We start from the raw sequence: 26,324 nt of genomic DNA on the forward strand, positions 1-26,324 counted from the left end.
ACGACGTGTAGGACCACCTCAAAGACGACTTCTAGGACGACCTCAAGGGCAACATCGAGGACGACGTTTAGGACGACCTCAAGGGTGACTTCTAGGACAACCTCGAGGATAAACCCTCGGACGACCTCAAGAACGAGTTCAAAGACGACGTGTAGGACCACCTTAAGGACGACTTCTAGGACGACCTCAAGGGCAACTTCGAGGACGACGTTTAGGACGACCTCAAGGGTGACTTCTAGGACAACCTCGAGGATAAACCCTCGGACGACCTCAAGAACGAGTTCAAGGACGACGTGTAGGACCACCTCAAGGACGACTTCTAGGACGACCTCAAGGGCAACATCGAGGACGACGTTTAGGACGACCTCAAGGATGACTCCTAGGACAACCTCGAGGATAAACCCTCGGACGACCTCAAGAACGAGTTCAAGGACGACGTGTAGGACCACCTAAAGGACGACTTCTAGGACGACCTCAAGGGCAACTTCGAGGACGACGTTTAGGACGACCTCAAGGATGACTTCTAGGACAACCTCGAGGATAAACCCTCGGACGACCTCAAGAACGAGTTCAAGGACGACGTGTAGGACCACCTCAAGGACCACTTCTAGGACGACCTCAAGGGCAACTTCGAGGACGACGTTTAGGACGACCTCAAGGATGACTTTTAGGACAACCTCGAGGATAAACCCTCGGACGACCTCAAGAACGAGTTCAAGGACGACGTGTAGAACGACCGCAAGGAAGACTTCTAGGACGACCTCAAGGGCAACCTCGAAAACGACGTTTAGGACGACCTCAAGGATGATCTAGGACAACCTCGAGGATAAACACTCGGACGACCTCAAGAACAAGTTCAAGGACGACGTGTAGGACGACCTCAAGGACGACTGCTAGGACGACCTCAAGGGCAACATCGAGGACGACGTTTAGGACGACCTCGAAGGTGACTTCTAGGACAACCTCGAGGATAAACCCTCGGACGAGCTCAAGAACGAGTTCAAGGACGACGTGTAGGACGACCTCAAGGACGACTTCTAGGAGGACCTCAAGATCGACGCCTAGAGCACGTCGTCCTCTAGGAATCGTCCTCGAGGACGGCTTCTCGGACGAAGTCTAGAGAAATTCAGCCTTTCCACTCTGGTGAAAACCAGAGTGGAAAGGCTGGAAAGGTTCCCGCTTCTATGAGCGACGGCGCAACCAGACAGCCGGCAGGCCGGTTGTCTGGTTGCCGTCGTCGCTCATAGATGGCGGCAGCTGTCTGGAGTTTTGTCAACACGTTGGTTCTCCGCGGACACGATACTGGGGAAAATATCCCTTAACAGCTCCGCTGTAAAAAAGCTGATGGTTCTCATGAGAGCCTTCGCTGGTGTTAAGAACCTGACCATCTTTGGTACATTCCAGTAGTGGCCGAGAGGGAACACCAAAAATCTGATATCGTAGCTTATGCGTTAATTACATCCCGTGTGGAAAGCTGACGGCGGTATTACTGATCCGTCATAATTAGCCTCATAATTGCCCTACATATTCGAAAGGCCACAAAGACACCTTCCTATAGACCCATGTATGTTTTTCCAAACATATTTTTGCTTTAAATCGTGTTTTGGTTTGTTGGTGAATCAATTTGTTGATCCGTTTTGTATGACAAGTAAATCATGCTTAAAGAGACACTGAAAGGATATTTATGCTCGCCGAGGTTTTTAGTTCCACGTAACATGTGGGAGCCGAACTACCCAGGACAAAATTTGTGGCTCGAAAGTCGGTTTCTTTCGGCCCGAAAACCGCCGATCAAGAACTGGCCAGTTTGAGTCGCGCTCATTCTCTTTTCCGTGGTCACGGGCCGTTTTCTAAGGTTTAGACACAACCACCAAATTTAATCAAAGTCGTGGGTCATTCAAGGCACACACTTAATAAGAAAAAATATATATGAAACCCATTTTTTGTGGCTTCTAAAAAGGTGCGAATAGGTTGATTGAAAAAAAGTTCCACAGAGAACCGGAAGTATTCTTGTGCGTTCACTGCGTAATTCTCATCAAATTCTCATCATGGCGTCGTTTCGAGTATCGTGGGAATTGCGGGGACGGCGATGGCAGCGGACGACGGGCCTGGGACCTCTATTTCAGAACTCTCGTTTGTGGTACCGGCAAATTCTGACTGCCTTTGAAAGAGAAATTTGGGACCGATCAAAAAAATTGGTATTCATCCCGTACGACACGGCCGACCACCAAGCCGATTTGCACGAAGATGTCGCCGAGTCGTCGCCCCCTTCTCGTGGCTGAAGACATTGCTCGGGCAAACGTCAAGCACGAAGTGCGTACTTCGAGTTGAATATGCGCGCGTACGCTTTCTTTACTTGGCACGAATGTGGCCAATGCGTGGTGCTGCCCGACCTCGACCCGGGAGTCCTTTTGGTGGAGGTAAATTGGCAGCAAACTTTCCAATCTACCGTAGACCGGCAGTATTATTACTAAGAAAAAAGATCCCCCAGTAGCTCAGTAGAAATATGCCTGCTTCACGGCGCCGCGGAACCGGTTTCAATCCCCACTGTAAGCGTGCCATTGTTTTTAGGCATTCTACGATATTTACATTTCATTTTTTTTTAATTGACACTGAAAGACAAAAAGGTTGTGGACGAAACGTCGCTGAACTAAATGATATGGGATTTCCTTGTTGACACGTGCGAACTCAATGTAATCGCTTTTCACAAAATGCAAGGAGCATATAAATCGGGCAGCGTCCACTTTCCGAAGGCGGAAATGTTCTACAGGAATTGCAGCCAGCCATTGGTCCCGATTCCGTTCATCTTTCGGGAACTTGTGGACGCTTCTGCCGCACAAAGCCACTTTTTTCGGACGCAGGACATGTGAGGCAGCTTTTCACGCAACATCTTGGGGGTATTCTTCTCGGAGCCGATCACGGAAATTCACCACAGGTACTTACTACTCATCTCCAACTTCTCTATCTATAAAACAGCTCATCTTGAAGTACAGAGCAGCGAGCGGAACAGATATAACGGCAAAGGAATAGCAGGGCAAACAGTTACCGCCACGCATGTCGTCTGCTGCGAAAAAACTAATTGAAGGAAAAAAAAAAGCGCGTGGTTGGGTGTAGCCACGTGACTTCCGCCACTCACTCTCTCATTTCCACTGCTCCGACCTCCATGCGCGGGTTTCAGTTTCGGTTTCGAGCAGTTGCGTTTTCTTGGCTTTAATAAAAATGTATGTGACTCTGTTGCAACATATGAATTGGGTAGTTTTCCAATACCATAATAAATCGCCTGGCAAAAATTAAAAAAAAAAAGATTAGGGGTGTCAGGTTTTTTTTAAGATCTAAGTGCCACAAAATGTGCAAAAAAAAAAAAAAAAAGCTCTTTGCTAGGTTGAAACACACTTACTAGACTGATGTGTAGTGAGAACTAAATGTGTAAAGATAAAAAGTTTACAAAACTGTGAATAAGGTAACACAAAGTCAATCTCGGCCCGATTAGGCTTAGCGTATTGCACGCTCTCGCGCAACGCCGTGATGCCCACCATGGACGATGAAGAAAGATTGTAGACTGCCACTCAAGAGACAACGATAAATTTACAAGTTGTAGAGCCTCGAACATCCGCAGTGGAGTAAGTACGTTTCCTCTTCCGTCTTGTTTTACGAAATAATAAATGAACGAACACTATTTTCTGAATAGGAGTATTGACATACCATTATTGAAATACAAACTCTACTTTCAGGTTCATATGACGATTTCTAAAGGTATCCTAAAGCCTAGACTGAAGAAAAAATAAACATGTAAAAGGAAGACAATACAACCACCTCTTTCGTCATGTGTAATATGATGTAACGAAATACAGATGTAACATGTCTCTTTGGTCTGACTTGTTTATTCTTTCTTCAATCATGGCCCCCACCAACACGGTCTTCATTCATAAGTGTCCTAAACCTTCTTGTTTTTTCTAAATAATGATGGTTACGAAATGAAGTCCAGAACTGCCTGTTAGGCAATCTCCGTCTTCTCCCTTTATATTCCATATAGGTGGTTAAAAATCTACACCGACCATTAGACCCACAGGCAACCAAACCATTAGGCCGTCAGATGTAACAAAATACAATCAACCATCAGACCAACAGCCTGATGGACTATCATACATTTTCTTATGGTCCTTTTTTACTTTTATTTTTTTATTTTTTTTTTTGGGGGGGGGGGATTTTTATGGACGGAACGTAACAAAAAAGAGTTCGGAAATTGGGCTTAACGCTAATAGCTGATATTCCACAACAACTAGTGTTTTCATCAATTTTACACCTCAACCAACCTTGCCACAACCTTACAGTCAGGGGCTGTCCTGCGTGACAAACCCTGATTGTTGTGTCCAGCGCGTGCATGTAATTTTGGTCCCTTAATTTACGCATAGCTACATCACTCATGTGTCAGGATGTTTCTGTCGTGACCTTGACAGTACCTCGACAGCGAAGGCGGATTGAGTGGACGCCTGCTCTAGGGTAGCTTTCGCTCTGGAGCCAAACAGCCAATGGAAAGGTGTGCTCACAGCGTAGGGTACGCCAGGAGGACTCCAACCCTTGCGTGCGGTCACCTTTCTTGCACACATTTCGACAAAGTACCACCAGGATTGCGATATCCGACGCCATGACGCACCAGTCCTTGCAATTAGATTGCTTATCATTTCCAAATTACTTTCGTCTGCCTTTAACGGATGTAGTGTCTTTGTTTACTCGCCAGATGTACCACCGTGCTATTGTTTTTCTCTGATCTCATCCAATGACGGCGCGAGCTTGGCTGCTTCGTCATCACTCGTTCCGCATGCGTTCCTTGTGTAACCATCTGGCGGGAGTCCAACCTCCTTATGGTCTAATGCACCAAGGACGCGTTATGGAACACTTCCTCGCCGAATAGGAGGCACAACACACATGCCCAAGATGTGTTTCATGCACTATGCGGAGGGCAAGTTCGTCTACTTCTTGCGCAGGGGGTAGCGGTGACGTCAGAACGCCGAGCCCTGATTGGCTGATCGCGACCCCCTATTGAGCGTCGTTTGCTCCTTTGCAACGTCGTCTGCTCGCAACGTCGTCTGCGTCTGTCTTACTTTCCTGCGACTTTCGGAAGCGCAGAGGCCAGATTCACGAAGCGATCTTACGCCAAAACTCTGCGCAAGACAAAACTTAAGAACAAATTCGTATTCACGAAACGAAATTTTCGCAAGTTTTGCGCAGGTTACGACGAAATCCTACGGCAGCTCCGAAGCTGTCTTACGCACTTCTTACGATCAAATCAGCATGGCCGACAGCATCGCGGTCGCGACGACCCACGGACGTTTATTTTTCTACCTGCGCTTTTGACGCGTCCCGTCTTCAAGCAGCAAGAAAAAATTAACAAGTACTTAAAACAGACCACGACGAACAAGAACGCTGGATCCACAAACACCCGGGAAAAGCACCAACGGCCACGATTCCACCGAACGCGACCAAACGAGCTGGGCAGTTAGGCCTAGCAGGCACTCCGCGACTCAGCGGCCGTCTGCCCACGACCGGCTGGCGTGCAGAATGGAATATGCCCGCGCGACCCTTGTGAACCTTTCCCGTATTATACTTTGATCGCTGACCTCAATTTTAGATTAAGAGGTCAATTCCTTCCTCTTGTTATCTTCTCGCTTCCCGAGGCAACGGTGACTCTCGCCGGTGAAAAAGCGGTGAATCTCCGACAGACGCAGGAAAGGTAAAGCAGCCATCGCTTTGTCTAGCAGACGTAAAGCAGACGACGTTAACTGCGCCAACCTGCCGACGCCGTTAAAGAGTGAGGGGTCTCGCCGCACACGAATGGAGGGAAAAAGTATTATGGAGGGAACTTGCGGACACTAACACGCTCACTCTCGGTTCTAAGCAAACAAACCTCGGCGCCTCGGGACACCTCGCCAGTAAGTCCTTTGATTTCCCTGCTTGATGCGCGTCTGCTAGTTGTTAGACAAAAACAACGTACCGCTCGAGTTATTTCGTCTGCCCTCTCTGAAAGGCGAAGTCGAACTCGAACTTCCGAAAGTCGCAGGAAAGGTAAGACAGACGCAGACGACGTTGCGAAGGAGCAGACGACGCTGAGATAGGGGTCGCGATCAGCCAATCAGGGCTCGGCGTTCTGACGTCATCGCTACTTCCTTTCTCATGCGCAGAAGACGAAAATGAGCCCACTTGTGAAGCGTATAGCATAGGGACCAAATAATAAAACACTTACATCCACAGATGCAAGCACGAACGCACGTTTGGCTTCGAAAAGGAAGTGTGTCTCACAAAAATAGAAGTAGTGAAACTACTTATTTAAGTTAGTGTTTAAATCACTTCGCACAGGAGTAACTACAATATTTATGACTCATTTGTGAGGTTAGTTGAGTAATACAATATAGCTCCTCAGGAATGTATTTTTTTCTATAATACAACTGCTTTTTTAGGCATGTATTATAAAGTAAACTATATGAAAGGAAAAGTTTTACTTTCATAGAAAAGTGTTTTACATGTCAAGAAACCAAAAAATACAATATAGAACGGTAAATGAGTACGCCATCTGAGTCACAAAGCGAAACACCTTGAAGAATAAAAACACCCGGCGTTCAAGAGGGGACTCGTGAAGTACAAAGTTCATTTCTATAGACGATTTTAAGATAAACCAATTGAAAAGCAAATATTTGCGCGATTGGGAAGTGGAAGGCTGGCTGATGTATTTGGGAACAGGAAACGGCGCCAGAAAACATGTTGACTGATTTCGTCGTAAAACACCAGCTATATGATGATACGTAGAATAACAAACATGAACATAAAAATGTCACTATCTGAATGCCTGTGAAATTACTGTTCACAAAACGCTCCTCAAAATATGGCTGCCAGAAATCTCGCTATTAAATTTTGCCTCTTCTGCCTTATAATTTGCTTGGCGAAGGAAAGGTATTAGGGCCCGATGCCAAGGACGCCTGACAAAGTCCTCTTTAAAGAAAAATCATATCTTCTTTTCCCCTGTCTAGATTTTTGTTTAATTTTCCTACGCGTTGTGGTCTTTTTAATATGTGTTTTCTCTAAACATTTGTGGGCACACTGTCACAGTTAGAAGAAACATTTTTTTTTTAATTTAAAGTTCATACACACTTCTACTAATGCTTATTAAGCGCGAGACACATGAGAGACGAAATCAGCGAGATACCTAGATTTTCCTGAGCCTCCTGAGCCTCGCCAAACTCGGTCCTCCCTCTGACGCGTTGTACGAACCGTCGAGCATTTTGTCCCTAATGTTACTCTTCTGTAAATTAGGCTAGATTGCGACCATTTGAATAATCGTTGATAGCTCAAGTAGAAGACTGGAGTGAGTGTAGATGACACTGCATATTCCTGGTTACCCCTAAACAAAAAAAGTGGGCAGCGACCGGTGAGTACCGACCTCAACGTGGTCCAGGGGTGTCCCGATTGTCCGAATCCAGCGATCTGTTGGCTCATCTGGGTTCGTGCTGCTGAAGATCGGACTGGTCTCGGTGGCACCGTACATGATCTGAAAGGTCGCACCATTGTAAGGCGTAAGATAGCAGACCTAGGAAGCATGAACGCATGTCGTAGTAAAGAGACTCGCTTCAGAATTGTTTACGTACGTATACAGCTTGAGCGTTCAGTCTTGTTCTTATTTTTTCCACAATGACAGGATTACATAATGACCCGGACATGATTGCTGCGAAAAATTTTGCAAACGTGAGAGGGTATTCAGGAAAAGTGAATAGAGGAAATGTCAGGCAAAAAACAAGCAAAGTGGGGTAACGACAAAGTTCAAACAAAAAGACGAACAAGCTCGTGGCTACTCCAGAGAACTTCAACCACAACCAAATCCTTTAAGGTATGAACCACATCAGAGTAGTTGTGAAATAGGATTCGCACTTCCATTAGAGTATTGAGGTCATACCCAAATCGCCATGAGACGCTACGAAGAAAACCTTCTAAAGAAAAGCGTCGTCGATGCCGTCAATTTTAAATTATAATCAATCATACATTTTGTGACAGAACGTTTTGCATCAAGAGTTTGAGTAACCACATTGAACGGCTTTGGGTGACGGGTAATTTACGGTATACAGGTTGGCATTTGAAAGTTTTAAATAAAACAGGTACAGTTTCCCTTAAGTGCCACTCAATGCTAGTTTCTTATATACTATGCAGAGGATGCCTATTTTCACCCAGACGAGAGCAGTGGTTTAGACATTCATTTGGCTAGTCCCCAGAAAGAGTCTCACCGTGCTGTTCCGTTCCACTAGCACTGTAAAATCATGGTCAAAACAAGTAAGTATAGCAACGGGTGCTGTCTTGAGCCCAAAAAACCTTCCAGCGGAACTCCCTTGATGTTACTTCTCTAGCGATAATTTAGGCTATCTTGGCCAACGCCACAATACACCCCCACTGCCCCCCCCCCCCCTTTTCCCGCGATCACGGCCGACCGCGCATAACGCTTTGACCGTGTTAGGTTCTGAATAGACTGCAATACGCTGAGACCGGTTCTGTCCTAGACAAATGCAGACTACGGAGAGTTAAACAAAGTCGCTGCCGACCAGGAACTGGGGTCAGTTCCCCCTTTGTTTTTGTCACAGAATAAAAAGGGGTCATTTGGCTTCATGTTAGGGGCAGGCTTGTCCCTTAAAGTGTTTGTTTCAGGTTCGGAGTAATCTGTTATTCGTGGCTCTACGTCGCTGAGGCAGGAGTGTGTCTGCCTGTGTAGCTTCACGCATCCCATGCAGGTGGCAATTGCGGCAGGACGCCGTTATTTTAAAGCAGGAGCAGCTGTGTAACTGTCTCATATGAATCAGCTCCCCCAATTTTGTTCAACACAGTACAGAAGCAAGCCTTACCGACAAGTCCTGCGGCCAGTGGGACATTTTGTTGATAAGGTGTTTCTCGTTTAAAGACCAGGGCAGATAAACGACTAAATTCCCGACGCGTCGTGTGACACGTTGGAGAGGTGTACTAATCCCACCAGATTTTGGGGGGGGGGGGGGGGTGCGGTAATCAGATAGTGGCCCGCATTCACTTGACGCAGTGATGGGCTGAAGCCTGGTCGATGTGGGCCACATTTGTGATACTACGTTGTGTGTTCCATGTTAAATGCGATAGCCTTCATATTGGTAGGAAGCTTCGAAAATGTTGATCTGTAATTCGGAACAATTTCTTTCTCACCTCCTTTTTTTCTCTTACAACCGCAATCGCCTACTCTCCTCTCCTTCGCATGCGCATGCGCGGGCCATGTGTTATTCCGCGCCTTCGTCATTAGACAAGCGGTAGTGTGATTTGCAGTTGTCCAGGTGGATACGCGCATGTCGCTGTTGGCTCCGCTCTAGAATAAACTAAAAGTCAGGGGCTTGTTAGAAGTGCTCCGGTTGTCATCACATCGCCTCGCAAAAAAAAAATAAAAAGGGGTGGATGGGGACATTGTTGAACAGAACGGGTGGCGCACTGAGGATAAGATCGTTCGTCATGCGAATGAGATGTTAGAAAAAGAAAACTGATCATTGTCTTTGCGTGAAAACTGATCAGTGTGCTTTGCCTGATGTACTAAGACGGGCTCGTGCTGATACAAATGAAAGCTGATTGGGGGAATGAAGTTCGTCTCAATTTAATCAGCAGGATACGTTCTTTAGAGTGAATAAATTCAGCGTGATGCAATGCAAAACTAAAACGCATGACCGGTTTTATTTTTACAGGCTTATTATTGTTCAAAATTGCACCTGAGGTTGAGTTCAGTCTGTAAAGCAAGTGCCAATGGGCTAATATCAAAATTTAAACAAATAATTATACGCCCATTTTGAAGTATAAAGAACACGAGGGTATTTGGGATACAAAAGTACCTAACGTGGTTCTAACTAGACCCTACACGCAGTTCACGTACATTAAATGAGCTCTTTCCTCTAAAAGCACGTGAAATAATATTCGCACTTTCCGATTTTCGCACGATTTAAGGACAGATCTTCGCAGATTTCTTGGGGCTTTTCCTTTTGGATGGAATATCACAAAGGTTAAGAAGAGAGAGTATAAATTTTACTTTTGCACCCACTCCACAAACTGCACAAGCGTGAATCCATCCAAGCCGATATAAAAATAACTTATCACGTGCGTGTGGTCTTCACTGCATTCTGTGATAAAGTGAGCCAAAGTATACGCAGTACCAGAAAGTAGGACGTTAAACTATTATTAGATGAAACTTCCATACCTTTTCTAACGGAAGAAACGTCGTATGATCCTTCTTCAAGCTTACGCATTATATCGGAGAATATGCTGGTTGAACCAGTGGCGATCGTGCATCTGGAATATTGAGCGTACTTTTGGACACAGGTTACCGATGCATGAACGATCAAGCTTAAATGTTCGGTTCATGGAAGAGCTTTAGTATGCTCATGATAAACTTCGAATCGAAGCACAGGTGAATGTTGTAGTTTCTTCATCATTGAGGATGCTTGGCAAAGTGTCCAGAAATACAGGGAACCCGGAAATTGTAATAGTACTGTAAACCTCTTTCGTCTGCTCGACATTGGAATTTTTATCTCCGATGTGGAATGCCATTAGTTTGTCTAGATTATAGAGTATCGAAAAAGTGCAGGCACATGTTATTTGTTTGATTTACGACCCTTACCTTGGCAAGCAATATATTATTTTAATACCTGGCTACTTTATAAATTAAGAATGATCACACTTTCACAAAAAAATATTAGGGACTTATTATATTTTTGCACGAACTATCGAATGGCGGAGTAGCTTTCGCAGGCCTGCTAAAATACATAAGCATTCCTGTACCATCTCGCTTCTTGAGATATAATAAACTTTTATGTTCTTAGATATAGAAACCGCTCGCCTCTCACAAGAATGGTGGACCTGTACAGAAATCTTACGTCAGCTGCAAATTATGTCTTTCATAGTTTTAACGATTTTTAAAATGCAGTGGTAGTGGAAATTACATAGAACATCGGCATTTCAATATTGTCTTTGTACTTTCATTATTTCAGTGTTGTATCGCTTCTTTTCTATGTATTATGGTATAGCACTTTTAAGTCCTTTAGCTGTTGGGGGCATTTTTAACTTACGGATAAAGAAATAAAAAAATATTTGCACTATAGTGATAAAAAAAACGTGACACAAGAAGCAACGGCACTCCTCTTGTAGAAAAATGCCGGGCTAGACTAAATGTCTCTCTGACATCGAGGTCTAATTGCAGACGGCCTCAAAGTGAATCAGAAGAAAGATGTGCGCTAGATTGCCACAGTTAACAATACGTTAAGTGTTAAGAGCATGGGTTCCTAGCTTGGCTATAGTATCACTGTTAGAGTAGGGACATTCGTTTTTAATACAAAACCGAAAAAAACGGGAAATATTCGAAAATATATTGAGCGATCATATAACCTGTAGTTGGTGATGGTTCCCAGGGTCGCTTTCGGTGAGAATCTAGCTCCAGGCATAACTACGGTCGAACCGAACATCGTGGCAGCCAACACGCCCAATGTTCTGCCAAATCCGTAGATCAGATCTGCGTTCAAGCACATGATTTCACGCTGCAAAAAAGAACAATGGTTTGTATTTGTGAAACAATCCAAAGTAAATATTTCAGTTCTGCACAGCTTCCCATTTGCCCAGACCTCGCAGATGAATCGAAGTGGCCGATATTATAAAGTGAAACCTTGTATCAAACTACGTTTGCACGCTGAGATTGCAAAAAGCGCACAAAGTGTGGATAGGTTTTGTAATGCCTGAAGGTGTGTAATACTAATCTATTTGCTGGGTTGAAATTTCAAAGTGAAAGCAACAAACTTGTTTTCTCATTGCATGTTGCACCAGAAAAGATTCTCACGTTAAAGTCAGTACTCGTGCATTCCTGAAATCATTCTCTCTTCATTCCTGCAGTTATTGCAAGCACCTTTTCTAAATTCAATTGTGTGACGTCATGGAAATAAATAAGACGATTTTTTGTATTATGGACTGGAATCAACGGGTTGGCAACTGTTGAAGAAGAAACAAACAGTAGCCTGTTGTTGAGAGAGCGTGCATTATTGCTGAACGCTATTCAGCAAGTTATTTCCACCAGTGGTTTTCTTATATGTTTGATGCAGAGCGCCCCAAGCAATCATACTTATAACTTAACACGAAGAGCTCGGTTTTTTCGGCCAAGAAGCTTCGAGAGAAAACACTTTTTGGACGCGCTTTTTCTTCGGACTGCAGCAAACTTTCTGATTATGGCAAGAAACCCCTCTCGCTATTCATTTTGTCTGAAATGTAGGGTAATGCCGATCGAGTTGCTCCAATTTCAGACGACGCAATTCGTTGCACTTCTCAATATAAATTAAATAACACCGGAATACCAACTTTTGCAAGGGCGTATGTCTATCCTTATACTAATGGATAATGAAATCCAGGGATATCACCATGACGACCGCGTCTGAAAAGAAGATCGAAGACTGCGCGTGTGCGGCAAATAAAGACAAATCTAAAATTGTTCTGGTTTGCTTATTTTCATAATATTAATTATCACTATTTGGAACAAGGAGTGTTGATGTGTGCCATAAAGGCCGGAGGTCCGTACCAGCTGGCCTTTTTTGCGAAATAAAATTTGGTGAAATTACAGAATAAACAGCTTATTTAGTTTTTGCCAGGCATCTCGTATTCTATATTCTTAACCTGCTCAATAATGCTGAAGTGCGAAAGACTCCTGAATGAACTCCTTACTTGTGACTTAAATCTATGCGTTTTTATATTTACGTTTCCCCGAACTCTCGCGTTCTGTCAAATCCTGCATCCCTCCGCTGTCGGACTGTGCATCTGCAGGGATTCCGGGGTACATTCGGCAATGTACTGAGACCAAAATTCGGCACTCTTGAATGATTCAGCAGATAAGCAGATGTTAATAACACCTTGAATAAAAAGTTTCGGTTCCGAAATGCAGATTGGACGAGAGGTTTGACGCATGAAAGGCAAACAGTTCGACCGACTGGCAGGTCTTTTTGACCGTCGAACGCACAAGCCTTAGTTTGTCTCCTTTTGGTGCCCGTTTGAGCCCTTGCTGCGTTGATACCGCCACACTCTGAATAAATGACTCCCAAATATTTCGAACTATAGGAAGACGAGAATAATGTGTAACGACGGCCGCGATGAGTATTGCTGAAAGAAAGTCGTTGAGGAATTAAACCTTGAGGGAGACTGAAATAAAAAAGAAATATACAGAAAACATTTTACACCTCGAGCACTTTAAACGGCGGCTCTTAATTTGGGGCCTGCTATTAATCCGGTTATATTCGCCAACGGTGATAACAAGCTTGCAGTGGTTATATACATATATCCAATCCTTATTACACACGCAATAAAACAAATTTCGCTTACCTTCTGTGTACTGTCATACAGAGTTACCATCAAATGAATGAAGCCCAACTTTTCCATTGAATTGCGCGAAAATGTATATAGTTTTCTAGTGTCAAACAACTATGATTACGTATTTGGATGACCGGTAACGTAGCTTTAATTGAAATGGGTGAGATAACGAGAATATTTAAAGCCTTCTGTTAGTTAATTTTAGATAATTATAGTTCTAACTATTTCTGTTTGCACTTCAACCTCCGCTTTGATCTGCAGTGTTAGCGGGAGGGAATCCAAATCTTTATTTGAATTGTTATTTCCTATATTATTTCTAGTTATTGGGGAATACCTTGTATATAATTTTCTCAGATTCGCCGATTTTGGAAACTGCTTTTTTAAGGACTAATATAAAAATTATAATAATTTGCTTTAATTAGTTGAATACTGGAAATAAAAAAAACACTACGACACCTTTTGATGGTATCCAATAAAACGGCCCAGAGTGTTGGCGTTGTTGACAACGTTGAAGTGAGTCAGTCGTGCCGGTTTCGGCTGCCCCGTTGTACCCTACGTGAATGAATAAATGCCCATAGTTAACAATAATGGCAACCTATGAAAACGGGATGGTGTTTTGAAAAAAGTATTTATACTCCATCACGTCTTTCCCGAACAGAAACGCAAGGTTCGCTTTTGAGTAGCTAGGTTTGTTAGTAGCACCACCGGCGAAAAAGGTAATAAATAATGCAGATTTATTTATTATCTCTGAACATGAAAATATAATAGCATTATACCTTCCCCAAATAGATGCCGTGAGAGTCATAACAGGGTTATGTGTAGCCATTGCTTCCGTCCAATGAGGCCTCAAGTACCGACCTAACGTTTGGCAGTGATTGCAGCTTCCGTATTACATAGCGACTAGGTTGCATACCTCCTGGCGCAGCTTGCCACATTTGTCCAGCCTGGTGACCAAGAGCGGCGTGCTACGTGGAGCTCGGCCGCCGCCTCCATAAGGCACGGCTGAGCCGGCGCGGAGTCTCTGAGGCTGGCCGCCAAGCTAAAATGATTATTTGGTACTTGTTCTGTCAACGTGAAATCCAGTGCAGTAATTTACTGTTTACAGCTTAGGCTCCGTATTATTCCTTCTGTTCGTGTAATAGGCATTTTATTTATGAATTTATTTAAAAATACTGTCAATTTTTATTCTGATTTTCTACAAATATTTGAACAGAGGAAATAATATTACAAAATAAATAAAGTAATAATAGAAATAGAAACAAAAATATCGAGTCTGTTTTTGTGGACAGGAAACACATTCGAATTGATAAATTGACAAAGTAGCTCGTTTTCCACTGGACCAATAAAAAATCAACACTTGCATACCTAAAAGCAGGGATGGGCAGTATTTCAAATACAAGTATTTGAAATACGTATTTAAAATACTTTGTGTATTTTGCATTTGTATTTAATTACAAATTGGGTAATGTATTTGACGTGTGTATTTAAATACTAAAACGTGGGTATTTCAAATACAATTCTAATTAAATACAATTTTTGGGGGCAAAAATACATTCTCAACTTTATTGTCACTGTCCAGAGCAGGAAGACAACTACGTTCTGCACTGAATGCAGTGTCTCTCAATCAAGCACAAGCGTTTAGTGACATTGTGATTACGGTGCTAGTTCAGGGCAAGAATAGTGACGAAATCGACGTTCACAGGCAGACTGGCTAAATAAGTGCCTGTGACAACTTGTGATGCTTTCCAGCCTGATTTCCATCTATATTTTTGCCTGGAACATTCTAAGTGCGCGGGTCGTCCAGATTTTCGTAACTGGTGTGAGTTGCAACAATAAAAAATTCTCTAGATACAGTGCTCCGTCTTGGTCGTCTCGGTTCTTTGTTGATCTATACCAAAATGTAATCGACAAAAAAAGCTGCTTGAAGCTCTGTACTTTTTTCACCTATTACGTCCAAGCTGATGACATTTTTTTGTGATTATATTTCTATTACGTTACTTGAGCCTCGCACATTAACTCCCGAGTGTGCGATGCAAAAGTAAAATGAGATACCCAGAAACTCGTTGCAGGTGCCCTGAAGTCGCTGACGCACATTTTGAGGAATGTACTTGGAAAAGTATTTGGAAGAGACCACATACATTTGGTTGTATTTGTATCTTGTACTTAAATGCTTCTTTGGAAATGTAATTAGATTTGTAATTAAATACTTTTTTGACGAAGTATTTTGTATTTGTATTTCGATACATATTTGCATGTATTTTGCCCATCCCTGCCTAAAAGTGTGCCTATCTGGGCTGTTTTACTCTCTTATAACTTAATGATAGCATTTGTATCTAAACTGTTATTATTAAAAATACTCAACAAGTGTGCAGCCACGCTTACGTGTAATGGCTATTGCTTCTGATAGCGTAACGTACTTTATCTTATAAATTTTAGATATGTCGTTCAAAAGAACTAAAATTTCAGTCGACTCACTTTTGCGCGATCGGCAATAAACCAATGTATTTAAGTAGTTATGCTGTCGAATCAAAACGGCTGTCCGTATTTCTGGTTATAAAATTCAACTGCCGTTCTCAAGATGTTTCTCGTGGTACTTACATTGTCCTATGAAAGCGGGAACAATGATATAATGCCATGTTTCTGTACTGGACGCACAGGTATCGTGTTTGCTAAAAGCTTTAGAAAACCCCGAATCCATATCAATTTATCTGACCTTATAGGACGTAGCGAGAGGCCCTACTAGGTCATCGAGTGGAGCACGTTAAAAACGCCAGGCTGGCGAGTGTACTGCACTGGCTAAATTCATCTACTACAGCTGAGAGACACGCCCCACATGACTAACATTCCGGATGTCTAAACTTACCTACAAAAAAATAACTCACCAGGTCATACAATTCAAAACAACGGTTATGCTATACTTCGACTCCCAGATCTAGGAAGAAAGAAGAGAGGCTGCTCCAATTCGCTTACGGCATCGTGATGAAATTTGAATGCTCAGTCTCATTCGATAAAATGAACCATCCAAGTTATGTCGTATAATTTATTTTCATAAATTATTTTGTAAATATGTGACACTATCCTATACCTGCTTACACATTACGGCAATGTGATGGGCAGCATATACACAACAATCCATAACTAGAAATAAGTTCCACTTTTCTTTTTCAGAATGCAAAACAGCAGAACTATAACACACCCTATGTGTCAGCCTTATTTTTTTTTTACAACTATTTATGTTAACCAAGCATAAAGCACTGCTTCTGGGATTTAGAGCCCTAAACAATTATTCATAAAATAAAATGCGATGTCTCGGATTCGGTTTGAGCGTAAAATTTAGCGCCCCCCCCCCCTTCTTTCCAATTGTTTGTGTCGTTCGGTGGACTCTGGGATAATAAAGGGGTGTCGTGGCGTTTTCTGCAAGAGTGAATTTATAAAACCAGTGAACATGTCGCTCAACATTTTCGGCAACCTCTGTGATTGAATAGCTGTTCGTAGAAGGCGGTGGAACTGTCATGACCACCACTGCGTGGCCTCCACCTGGTGCTCTGCTTCATAGAAAGCCATGGCATTTGTGTAATTTAGGGATATTGCTTATCGTGGGACGCTAATGTTCTCAAGCTTAAAATAATTCATTTTTAAACACTTACTGAGGAAAACTGGATAAAAGCGTCTTGGTCGAACTGCACTTTGGCAGAAAAAGAGTTCATGATGGCGTGGTCTTCAGCCGTTGCAGAATTCATCAGGTCATTGAAAGTGATGCTGCCGCTGTGGGAGATGAAAGTGTCGATTAAACGATATTTACATGCTGGCAGAACCTCTCTGCGAACCTCGCAGTCATCACCGTTTGCTTAGGCTTAGGGAGCGAACACTAAACTTCTACGCAATACATCAATCGAAATGCCTTTTAATTCTTGCCACTAAGTCTATTCGAAATTTAGACAACATTCAAACAAATATGTTTGCTTACTTTAAATAAAAATTCATAAAAGGAAAACAGAACACTACTACATTCTATATAGAAAGGATGTTTGAGTAGTGAGCCTTTTTGCGAAAATTTGTTTTGAAGAATGGCAGTTTAAGCATTCTACATGTATCCCCGCTCTAGAATTGATGTCCTTCGTTCAGCGTTTAGTGCTGCCAAAACGCGAGAAGAAAAATTAACTTGATCAGAGGTATAGAATCGGTACAGAATATGCGTTTCTGCAGAATTCGCTGGAACTGGTTGCAGACCTCTGTTGTTATGCAGATAGAAATTGGGCGAGATAAAAAGGAGAGACAGAAAAGTACATGATATCGCGGGGGGATGTCGGAGCACTGAGCTCTGGTTAAAATTATTACAGTGTGGATGTAAAGGTCGCTGTGTTTGTCTCTAATCACTGTTCAAAGGAAACGCCGAACGCTGGCGTTTCGCGTTTGTCTAGAAACAATGAATGGACGGGTCGTTTCCTCTTCGCAAGTCTCCATCTGGCGCAGTGTTAGTGTCAGGCCCATGAACAAGGCGTCGTGAGGTCTATTTCTGTCGGGTCGCGATTAGAGTTTCGTTTTTGTTCTTAATTACTCTCTCTCATTTTACATTGTGTCCTTTCGTATAGATTGTCGTCTAAAGTACGTGTTTAAAATTTAATACCGGTTCCTGTGTCATTTCCTCACATTCTCCGTGGGAATCACAGCACTTAACCGCATTGTGTATTAAAAGACCAATTTGTCTCATACCTCAAACCACTCACACGCTGCGGCCATGACGGCGTCGCCACTATAGAAATGATGTCTTTTCACTCGTGGTTTCAGGGCAGGAAATATATGAAACACCGGCAGGCCAATGTCAGATCATCCTCTAACTGACTAGACCTCCAAACACTGAATTTTCATTCAAATGTCGGAAAGGATGGATAATATATTTGGATTTATTTAGTACAATATTTTAAATAAAATTTTTCTAAAATACCATTAACATATACATTTCGCAAGTCGCCTTTAGATAGAAAACACAAACTATTGAACGTAATACAAATATTCGTATGTTAAATACTGGTATCTATACAGCAGAATTCATTCCCCCGATAAGTTCCGTTAAAACTTTAGACAACACTAAGACTAACGTAAAAAATGCATTGCGCAGTAAGTCACCCAGCTCAATACAGCTTAAATAACCGCCATTGCCGGATTTGGAATTCTTCCAATTTCTGTATATTGCCGCGATCATGGCGTTGCTGAACTGAGTTCACACTCTACGGACCCATTACTTTATTTTAGCAAACGATGTTTTCCAGGAATGGTCGAGTCTCATATCGTGAATAATTGCGTGTTGAGACTAATAATTATTCTAAACATAGCGCGTGTACGATACAACCCATAGCACATAGCAGGCTAGTTCAAGTCAGTCGTTCTTGCGTGGCCGACGCAAGATTCTGGTACCTTTCTCGTGAATATTGTGGGCACAAGTTTGCCTCATTAAACATTCACTTCAAATTTCAAATTCTTCTCATGTGTTATGCATTACTCACTCGTTAACTTCATTGTCATTACAAACTGACATATTCTAATTAGAGTAACACCAGCCACTGAGTCATGTGTGTTTTAATTATACAGATGGGTCACCGTTCATGTTAGTTTGACAATATTTTGTTGGGACACTGAAGACAAAAAAAATTAAGGCAAACATGTTTGCAAGAGGTTATATAGCAGGAAGCATTTAGTATTTGATTGCGAGTGAACTACTCAGATGCAGAGATTTTATCTGAATAGCGATGAAAGAAAAATAAAGGTTATTTTATTAATCCCATTATACAGCGGAAACAATTCAGAGGAAGTTACCCTATAAAGCATTTATAGCTCTGACACTCACATGTGCCATTTTATGGTACTTACGGCATCCGGTCGTTGCCGATGGTGATGACGTGTTTCAGGAACGGCAGCCTGGAAGGACGCAGGTTAGGTTATGGCAGATCGAAAACATCCACGTGATCAAAAACATCCCAGCGAGTCTCACGTGGTTTAAAAATATGACACAGCCAGCTACGACTGAATTGTCACCTTTGGATGTTCAGCTCTCTGGGCGATGACTTCTCCAGTTCCGGTGCAATTTGTAACAACATCTCGTAGTACTTGTTATTAAGAAATTTTTCCCCAAGGAACAGAACCGCACACTCTGTCTGAAAGCAATAGGTCCTGTTTTTACATAAAGACGACACCAAGCGGCAAAAGCTCGAAGTGTCATTGGAGTCTGGAAAGGTAGTTGGCAAAAGGGCTGTACAAACCTGACAGCATCCTGATTTGCGGTTAGACGAAAACATATTTTTTAATGGTTTCCTCGATCCGTTTCGGGTCGAAAAAGTACGGTTTGGTCCCGACGACGCAGCGGCGCGCAGACGGCCGGAAGGGCCAATGAAGCGACTCCACGGCGGATCGCAGGGCAGCCAGTAGAAATGTGTTCCATTTCAAGAACAACGCCAAAAGAAAATAAAGGAGAAAATTGATGTTGTTGCAGGTTTCGCTGGCCGCAAAAGGAAAGAAAAAAAAAACACATCGCTATGCAGACCAGGAGTGGAGGAAGAAAAAACTCCCCAATTGTACGAATTTCGTGTGGTAAGCTTCGGAGGAGAACAGAACAAACAATCAAAGGCGTTTACAGATCTCTGTTATGCGAAATTAGAGCGCAGCTCTTGAGGAGAGAGAGGGGAGGGTACAGAGGGGATGGTATGCCTCTCCTCCTCGTCCTTTCGTTGTCCTCCTCCTCTCCCCTCCTCCTCAACCTCCCCTTATCCTCCTGCCCTCCTCCTCCTTTCCTCCTCCTCCTCCCATTCTACTCTCCTCCTCCTCCTTTTCTCCTGCCGCTCTTCCCCTCCTTCCCTCCTCGTCCTCCTCCTCCTCCTTTTCCCTCCTCATCTTCCCCCTGAATTGGTGTATATGTGACGTGACGTGACGTTAATTCTTCGCTAAATTTGGCTGGCAAACAGAACTGATGTTGTGGCCAAAACACGTTAATTTTCCACTCTAAATTTAGCGTGAAGGCTGAGTTGACCTTTTGGTCACGTGCCGTGAATTTCCCCAAGGTGCATAGGTCACGTGACGTCAGCTGGCGTCACGCGACGCCACTTCCCCGACACATGTAGCCGGGAAACTTAATTGGTGTTTAGGTCAGGTGACGTCGATTTCTCCGCTAAATGTCGCCGGGAAACAGATGCGGTAAGCATATACCTTGAAGTCAGGTCACGTGACATGCAATTTCTCGCTAAATTTAATTGAGAAAAACTTAATTGGTTTATAGGTCTTGTGATTTCAATTTCCCCGCTAAATTTGGTGGGAAAATTGCAAAGCCCCGAAATTTAATCTATATTTATTTCTGAATCCAGAGAGCAGGAGCCGGAGTGTTTCGCCACTGAAGTCGCAGTTTACGAAAACACTTTGAATCTCCCGCTTAAGGCAATTCGGAATTCAGTATGGGTTGAACCACAGAGTACTGTGTGGCGTCATCTGCGACCTATCTAAGTCGCGGAAGCAGGATGCGGGAGAAGGAGTACAACTCCTCTTCCCGATGCCAAGAGTAGTTCGAGAATTCGCCCCTCTTGGCGCAATAACAACTTATGTTGTAATATTTCCTGAGAAGCACGCAGCCGTAGAATATATTTAAAAGTTCTGCTAGTTTATAATGTTATCCACGGATTGTTTCAAGTAACGAACGAACGCACGAAGGAGCATCAGTTTCGCTAGTACCGCAGTTTTATTCGCATATGGCGGGGAAGTAGCATGGGTGAAGAATGGCAACGCATCACTCCGGCCTGTAAATGCGCGCCCTAGACGCTGAGTGGAGGTTAATCCCAACACGGACTATATTGTCACAAAAGGATTTGAGGTCAAGTACATAAAAAGTGATATTAGCAATCCCAACCACCTAACACTGTCAGGATCAACAAAAGCCTATTGTTACTTTTCTATTTCTTTCTCTTTTTTACTGTTGGCCTCACGAGCGCGAGCGAGACTCTTGTCATCATAATATCATGTGCGCTCCGCTGTGTCGTTCTTTACAACCGTCATCCTCCTCGGTATTCAAAGATGCGGGGGATGACGGTTACCACGAAGGGTAGTGCAGTTACAGTTGGTGGGTTTGAGTCCTTCCACACCGTACACCAGAAACGGGATCACCACACAAAAGTTGTTAGTTCCAAGTTGCCTGATTACTCAAATTGGACCTGACCGTCCACATTGAAGTTTTGCTGCTATTAGTGAAAATATTAATCTTTTATTTCATTTTTTCATTATTACGAAACAAAACAAAGGGTGAAAAAGAGGGCAAAAAGCTGCTACTGCTGCTTGACGTGGCCCTAGTTCCCATACACACTATGGCGGAAAAACAGCGTAAAATGAATATACACTACACTCCAAAAATCAAATATACTGCAGCATTTCACTCCAATCATTGTACCTGTGTATGTAGAAAGACAACTAAAAGAGATATGCTGCTTAGATAGAAAAATTTTACAACAGAAGCGTGACACCACACGGTATCATTTAGAAATTGAGATTGTACTAGTATGTCCGCTTACATTCGATTTGTCTTTCTAAATATACCCACATCGTGTCGCCGACGTGTCTTTTAGCTCACGGTCTTTGAAGGTCGACTGAACGATGAGACATCCTAGGCCTATCGCGTTAATAAGTCCTTTCAATACCTCTATTATCTGAGGTAACCCTCTGAGGAAGTGCAGCAACAATGAAAACAAGATTTTGTGCTTAATATGGCTTGTACATGTAAAATTGGTTGCGCAACAATTTTTGTACATTCAGTAAATATCGTCAAGGACTAAACCCTGACGTTGATAACTTGCAAAATCACCCATTAGTTTTCCACTCCGCGCGATAGCAGACGCAGAAAAAGCTAAGGAAAGCAACATCTATCCCCTCCTCAACTGGCGGTTACAAAAAGGGGCCACGTGATCTGAACCAAATTATGTACGTCAGTGTTTATCAAAGTCATGCACTGGGGTTGAGAAAGCATAGACAATGAGTTGAGCTCCCGTCATTGTTAGACCTCGGCTATTCTGATCTTTTAATGAATATCCGCGAATAGCCAAATGTCTGGCAGAGCTGATTGTAATTAACCCTTGCACTCGACTCGAGCTCATGGCAATCGAGTACGCCATGTGTTATGTAGCCCCCACCGAACTCGATGTCATGTGACGTCACGGTGTTAATAACACTAATTAATCTAGTGACGTTCTTAATTTAAATGGAGTTGACGCAGTGAGTCACTGAGGATGTCACGCGAATTCATGGTGCCACGTGACGTGACATTACTTGACAGCATGGCAACCACGTGACCAGGTGACACCTAATTAAACATAGTGCCAGTACAAAGAGCAACGAAAACCCACAACTCCTCATACCAATTTTGCATACGATGATGGATCAATACATTGAAATACAGAGCTCTTCCGATTTCTTATTCTCAAATATTCATTTTTTGATAATGACAAAAAATGAATAAAAAAAATGACCGTGAACCGTTTTGAATAGGTTACCGTTATATTTTCTTCCGATTCAGTTTCGGTTCAGTCCCAAGATGTCGGGGAAGAGTTCGGTTTGGTTCAGTTCCGGTTCGGCTAAAAATAACGGTTCGGTTCCGGTTTTGGGTTCGGTTCGTTTGCAGTTCGACACCCTGTTTTCTGCTTCATAACCTTCGGCAGCTTTTCAGAAGTGAAGACTGCGCGTGCAAAACTTTGATGGCCGCGCAGAATGTGCAAGCGCACGGGGCCCTAAAGCTTTGACTCACAGCTAGTCCGCAAGAAGGTGAAATTATGATATAGAGTGGCTTCAGAGTGCTGAAGCTCGGCACTGTTACAAGAACACGTAAATATTTTTTGTGTACCATCCAGAAGCTGCGCTACTCTTGGCAACGTAGCGCGTACACAGATTTCATGCATAGCGTGAGCCAATGTCACCATACAAGTGCAATCCGACCACACACTTTGTAGAGACACATCTCTACTCTCCTTCTTGCACGGACTCCGCCGTTTGCTTTGTGTTCACACTGCAAGCCATTTTCAGCAGAAACACAACATACCCGCGATTTTTCATTTTAATTCGAAAGCACATTGACGTACGTTAATTTGTACCACTGAGGTCAGTCACTCAAAAAAAAAAAAAAGAAGCACTTTCGCTGCACTAATACGCTTTATTGTAATCACTAAATTAAAAAGAAATGGTAATTGTTTTTGGGGTTGAGAGAATCGTGCAATCTACTCGGGTCGAATTATATCTGTGGAGCTTTTCTTCGAGCAAAACTCGAAAATCGCAAGACGGCCTCAAGCCTGTGAGCGCATAATAATGTAGAATTTGACCCTAAAAGGAGAAACGGCTCATGTAAACGAACGCTGGAACAATTAATAAAATCCGCACCTTTGTGAGTGCTTGTTAAGTGGTCGTTATTATTGAAGGTTATTCGCGGCGTGAAATTTAGAGTATCTCCGCCTGGTGGAATATTTTCACAGCCAGGAGTGAGGAGACTTCAACTCCCTCTGCTGCTGCAAGCACGGGCAATGCCAAGCTTTTATGATCTATGAAAATTAACACATACCCGCATGGGTAGCACGAGCACTACCCATAGTGAGGAAAACAGAAGCGCCCCTAGCGAACCTCTCACCGAGAATGATCACAAATCGTTAAGGCGGGGTAAATTGGAAGACTATAGTAACTAATTTGTTGCTAAATAATAAACTCCTTGGCGCCCATACTTTTGCTAGCCAAGCTAGATGAGCGCGTGAATGCTTCCCGGATGTCAATGTTTCCGAAACATTTCGAGTTTCACGGCTGGGTTTGTGCCTAAAATGGGGCGTGCTTATGTGGCGGTTTTCTCGCGAGTGATTTATTTCGCATGCATACTAGTTTACTCAATTCTGCTAGCCAAGTTAAATGAGCGTCTCAGAGATTACCGCATTTCAATGTTCCCGAATAATTTCGAATTTCACGGCTCGGTTTGCGCTGAAAATGGGGCGTGTTAAAGGGTGGTTTACTTTTCGCGATTTGTTTCGAATAATAATATTTTACAGTACTGGGTGGGAAAAAGAAGTGACGCTATTCAGAGCGCTTGTTTCGAAACGAACGCCATTTTCACGCTGCTTGTTTACGGGAGGGCACTCCAAGGCGACGCTAACCACCTGCCCTTGAGCGAGGCCCTTTGTGGTGCTTGGAAAGGTTTGCGAAGTCCCCAAAAAACAAGATCAAAGAGGGAAAGGAGATAAATCGCGGAATGGGAAAGAGATAAACTCTTATCTTCTCTTTCACCCAAAGACGTAAAGCAACGCGCCCTAGACCCGCCTTAGCCAATCCACTACTCCGGGAGTGACACGTGACTTCACACTTCGCGCCTCGCTCCGGGTGACCCACAGGGCACGGTGTCACCCTCTGGGCTTTGGATTGGCTGTGGTGGGTCTTAGCATCCGTCGCGGTCCATCTTAAGGTGAAAGGGAGTATAACTCGGAGGCGAAGAAGCTCCCTCGCCTGCGAGCGGGGAAGTTTCACTGTAGAAAATGTGTTTGAGGACGAGCTCCAGCGTCCGTCGAGACCACTGTGTTGAGTGTGTATGGCTCCTGTCTCTTGCTGACGGCGCGCTCCAGTGCAACAAAATTGCGCGGAGCTGTGGATTACCAAGAGAGACGGCTTCTTTGGAAGACGTGTCTGCGATACTTTTGTGAATGCTGACGTTGGCACGTGTCCCAGATTTGTGAATTCATTTTGCTGGTACAGTCCTTGTCACTTTAAGTATTCGCCTAAAATATTTCATCAAACTCTGTTCTTCCACAAGATTCAACGATTCGTGGAATGGAATTGTGCAAGAACCTTGCCAGGAGAATATTGGGGGAGTGCATGAAAAAATAGGAAGGGCGGCACCTGAAAGTATTTTTCAGTGTTAAGACGCATAAAGACTCATGCCTGTTTAGGGCTATTTTAACTGAAAGAGATATTTGGCAGCGCCAATTGTTGCAATCCTTCCAGAAACAGTTGTCGCCGTTGGACGTTGGAGAACCTTTCCGAATTTCTAATTCCGAGGCAGTGGCGGATTTCTGTGAATGTTATAAGTTCGGAAATTTATCGGCATATAATGTAGATGTAGAGGACCTTTTTCATATACTGCCACGTGATCAGTTGTCCTCTTCAGGCAAGTCGTTTATAGAGTGCAACGGAGAACTCACGTTAAAAAATTCTAGCGGTGTTACCCTGTAAAGCTTTCTACAGCTTTTAAGTTTTTACATCATCTCGCTGGTAGTTTGATGGTACAAGGAAATAGTTCTCCAAAAAATGGAAGTTTGCATTGGGTGCTGTGTGGCCTCAATAATTAGTGACATCTAAGTTGCCCGAGTGTATAGGAGTGTCACAAGAACTCTTGCAGCGTACACCGTCCAAAAAGTGTTTCGCTATATGGATGACTTTTTGGTTGTGCTTGAGGGCGCTATTAAGGTTGACAAACAGACTTTTGAGAACTGTGGAGGGGGTTCAGGTTTACGTTTGAAGAGCCAAACAAAGAGGTTCTCTAATTCCCCGAACTTTCGTTGTGCTTTGAAGAAAACGTGTTTGTTGGTCGTTTAGTTCCCGCACAAACAAGATCATTCCGGTCTGTAGGTCATGTCACTCAAAATTGGTCAAAAGGAGCATTGCGGTCTCTTTTCTTGGGTTCGCCTTAAAAAAGTACGTGTGGCCACTTGATAAAAAAACAGTTTTAACGGGTAGGTTAAAAGACTGAAGTTGTTAGGTTTTCCATCTGTCCTTTTTGGCTGAGGTGGCTAGCTCCCCTGTGAAAAACCTAAGGGAATGGACAGGATAAAGACTGGGTTCGACAAAAGAAGAATGATGGTTGCTATGGTGTGCCGGTGGTGTTTTTGCCCCACAACAAGTGGGTCGGATATCTGCAAAATTCGGTGCTACCGCCGAAAAGCGATCGAGAAGGGAGTGCACCAATGAGC

General features: G+C 43.3%; 1 protein-coding gene across 1 annotated transcript in view; it reads right to left on the bottom strand.

Annotated features, from left to right (window-relative positions):
• LOC115327224 (putative acyl-CoA synthetase YngI) overlaps nucleotides 1-26,324 on the bottom strand; it is a 73,375-nt gene that overhangs the window by 21,948 nt on the left and 25,103 nt on the right. The window contains exons 5-12 of the mRNA XM_040220249.3: nucleotides 19,402-19,520; nucleotides 19,237-19,284; nucleotides 17,016-17,133; nucleotides 13,825-13,920; nucleotides 11,413-11,561; nucleotides 10,229-10,320; nucleotides 7,635-7,711; nucleotides 7,430-7,537 (exon numbers count right to left, since the gene is read on the bottom strand). Coding sequence (XP_040076183.3) covers nucleotides 7,430-7,537; nucleotides 7,635-7,711; nucleotides 10,229-10,320; nucleotides 11,413-11,561; nucleotides 13,825-13,920; nucleotides 17,016-17,133; nucleotides 19,237-19,284; nucleotides 19,402-19,520 — 807 coding nt within the window. The remainder of the gene's footprint in view (nucleotides 1-7,429; nucleotides 7,538-7,634; nucleotides 7,712-10,228; nucleotides 10,321-11,412; nucleotides 11,562-13,824; nucleotides 13,921-17,015; nucleotides 17,134-19,236; nucleotides 19,285-19,401; nucleotides 19,521-26,324) is intronic.

Source organism: Ixodes scapularis, unplaced genomic scaffold (genome assembly GCF_016920785.2).
Source record: "Ixodes scapularis isolate PalLabHiFi unplaced genomic scaffold, ASM1692078v2 ptg001212l_1___fragment_1__unscaffolded, whole genome shotgun sequence".
Taxonomy (NCBI): domain Eukaryota; kingdom Metazoa; phylum Arthropoda; class Arachnida; order Ixodida; family Ixodidae; genus Ixodes; species Ixodes scapularis.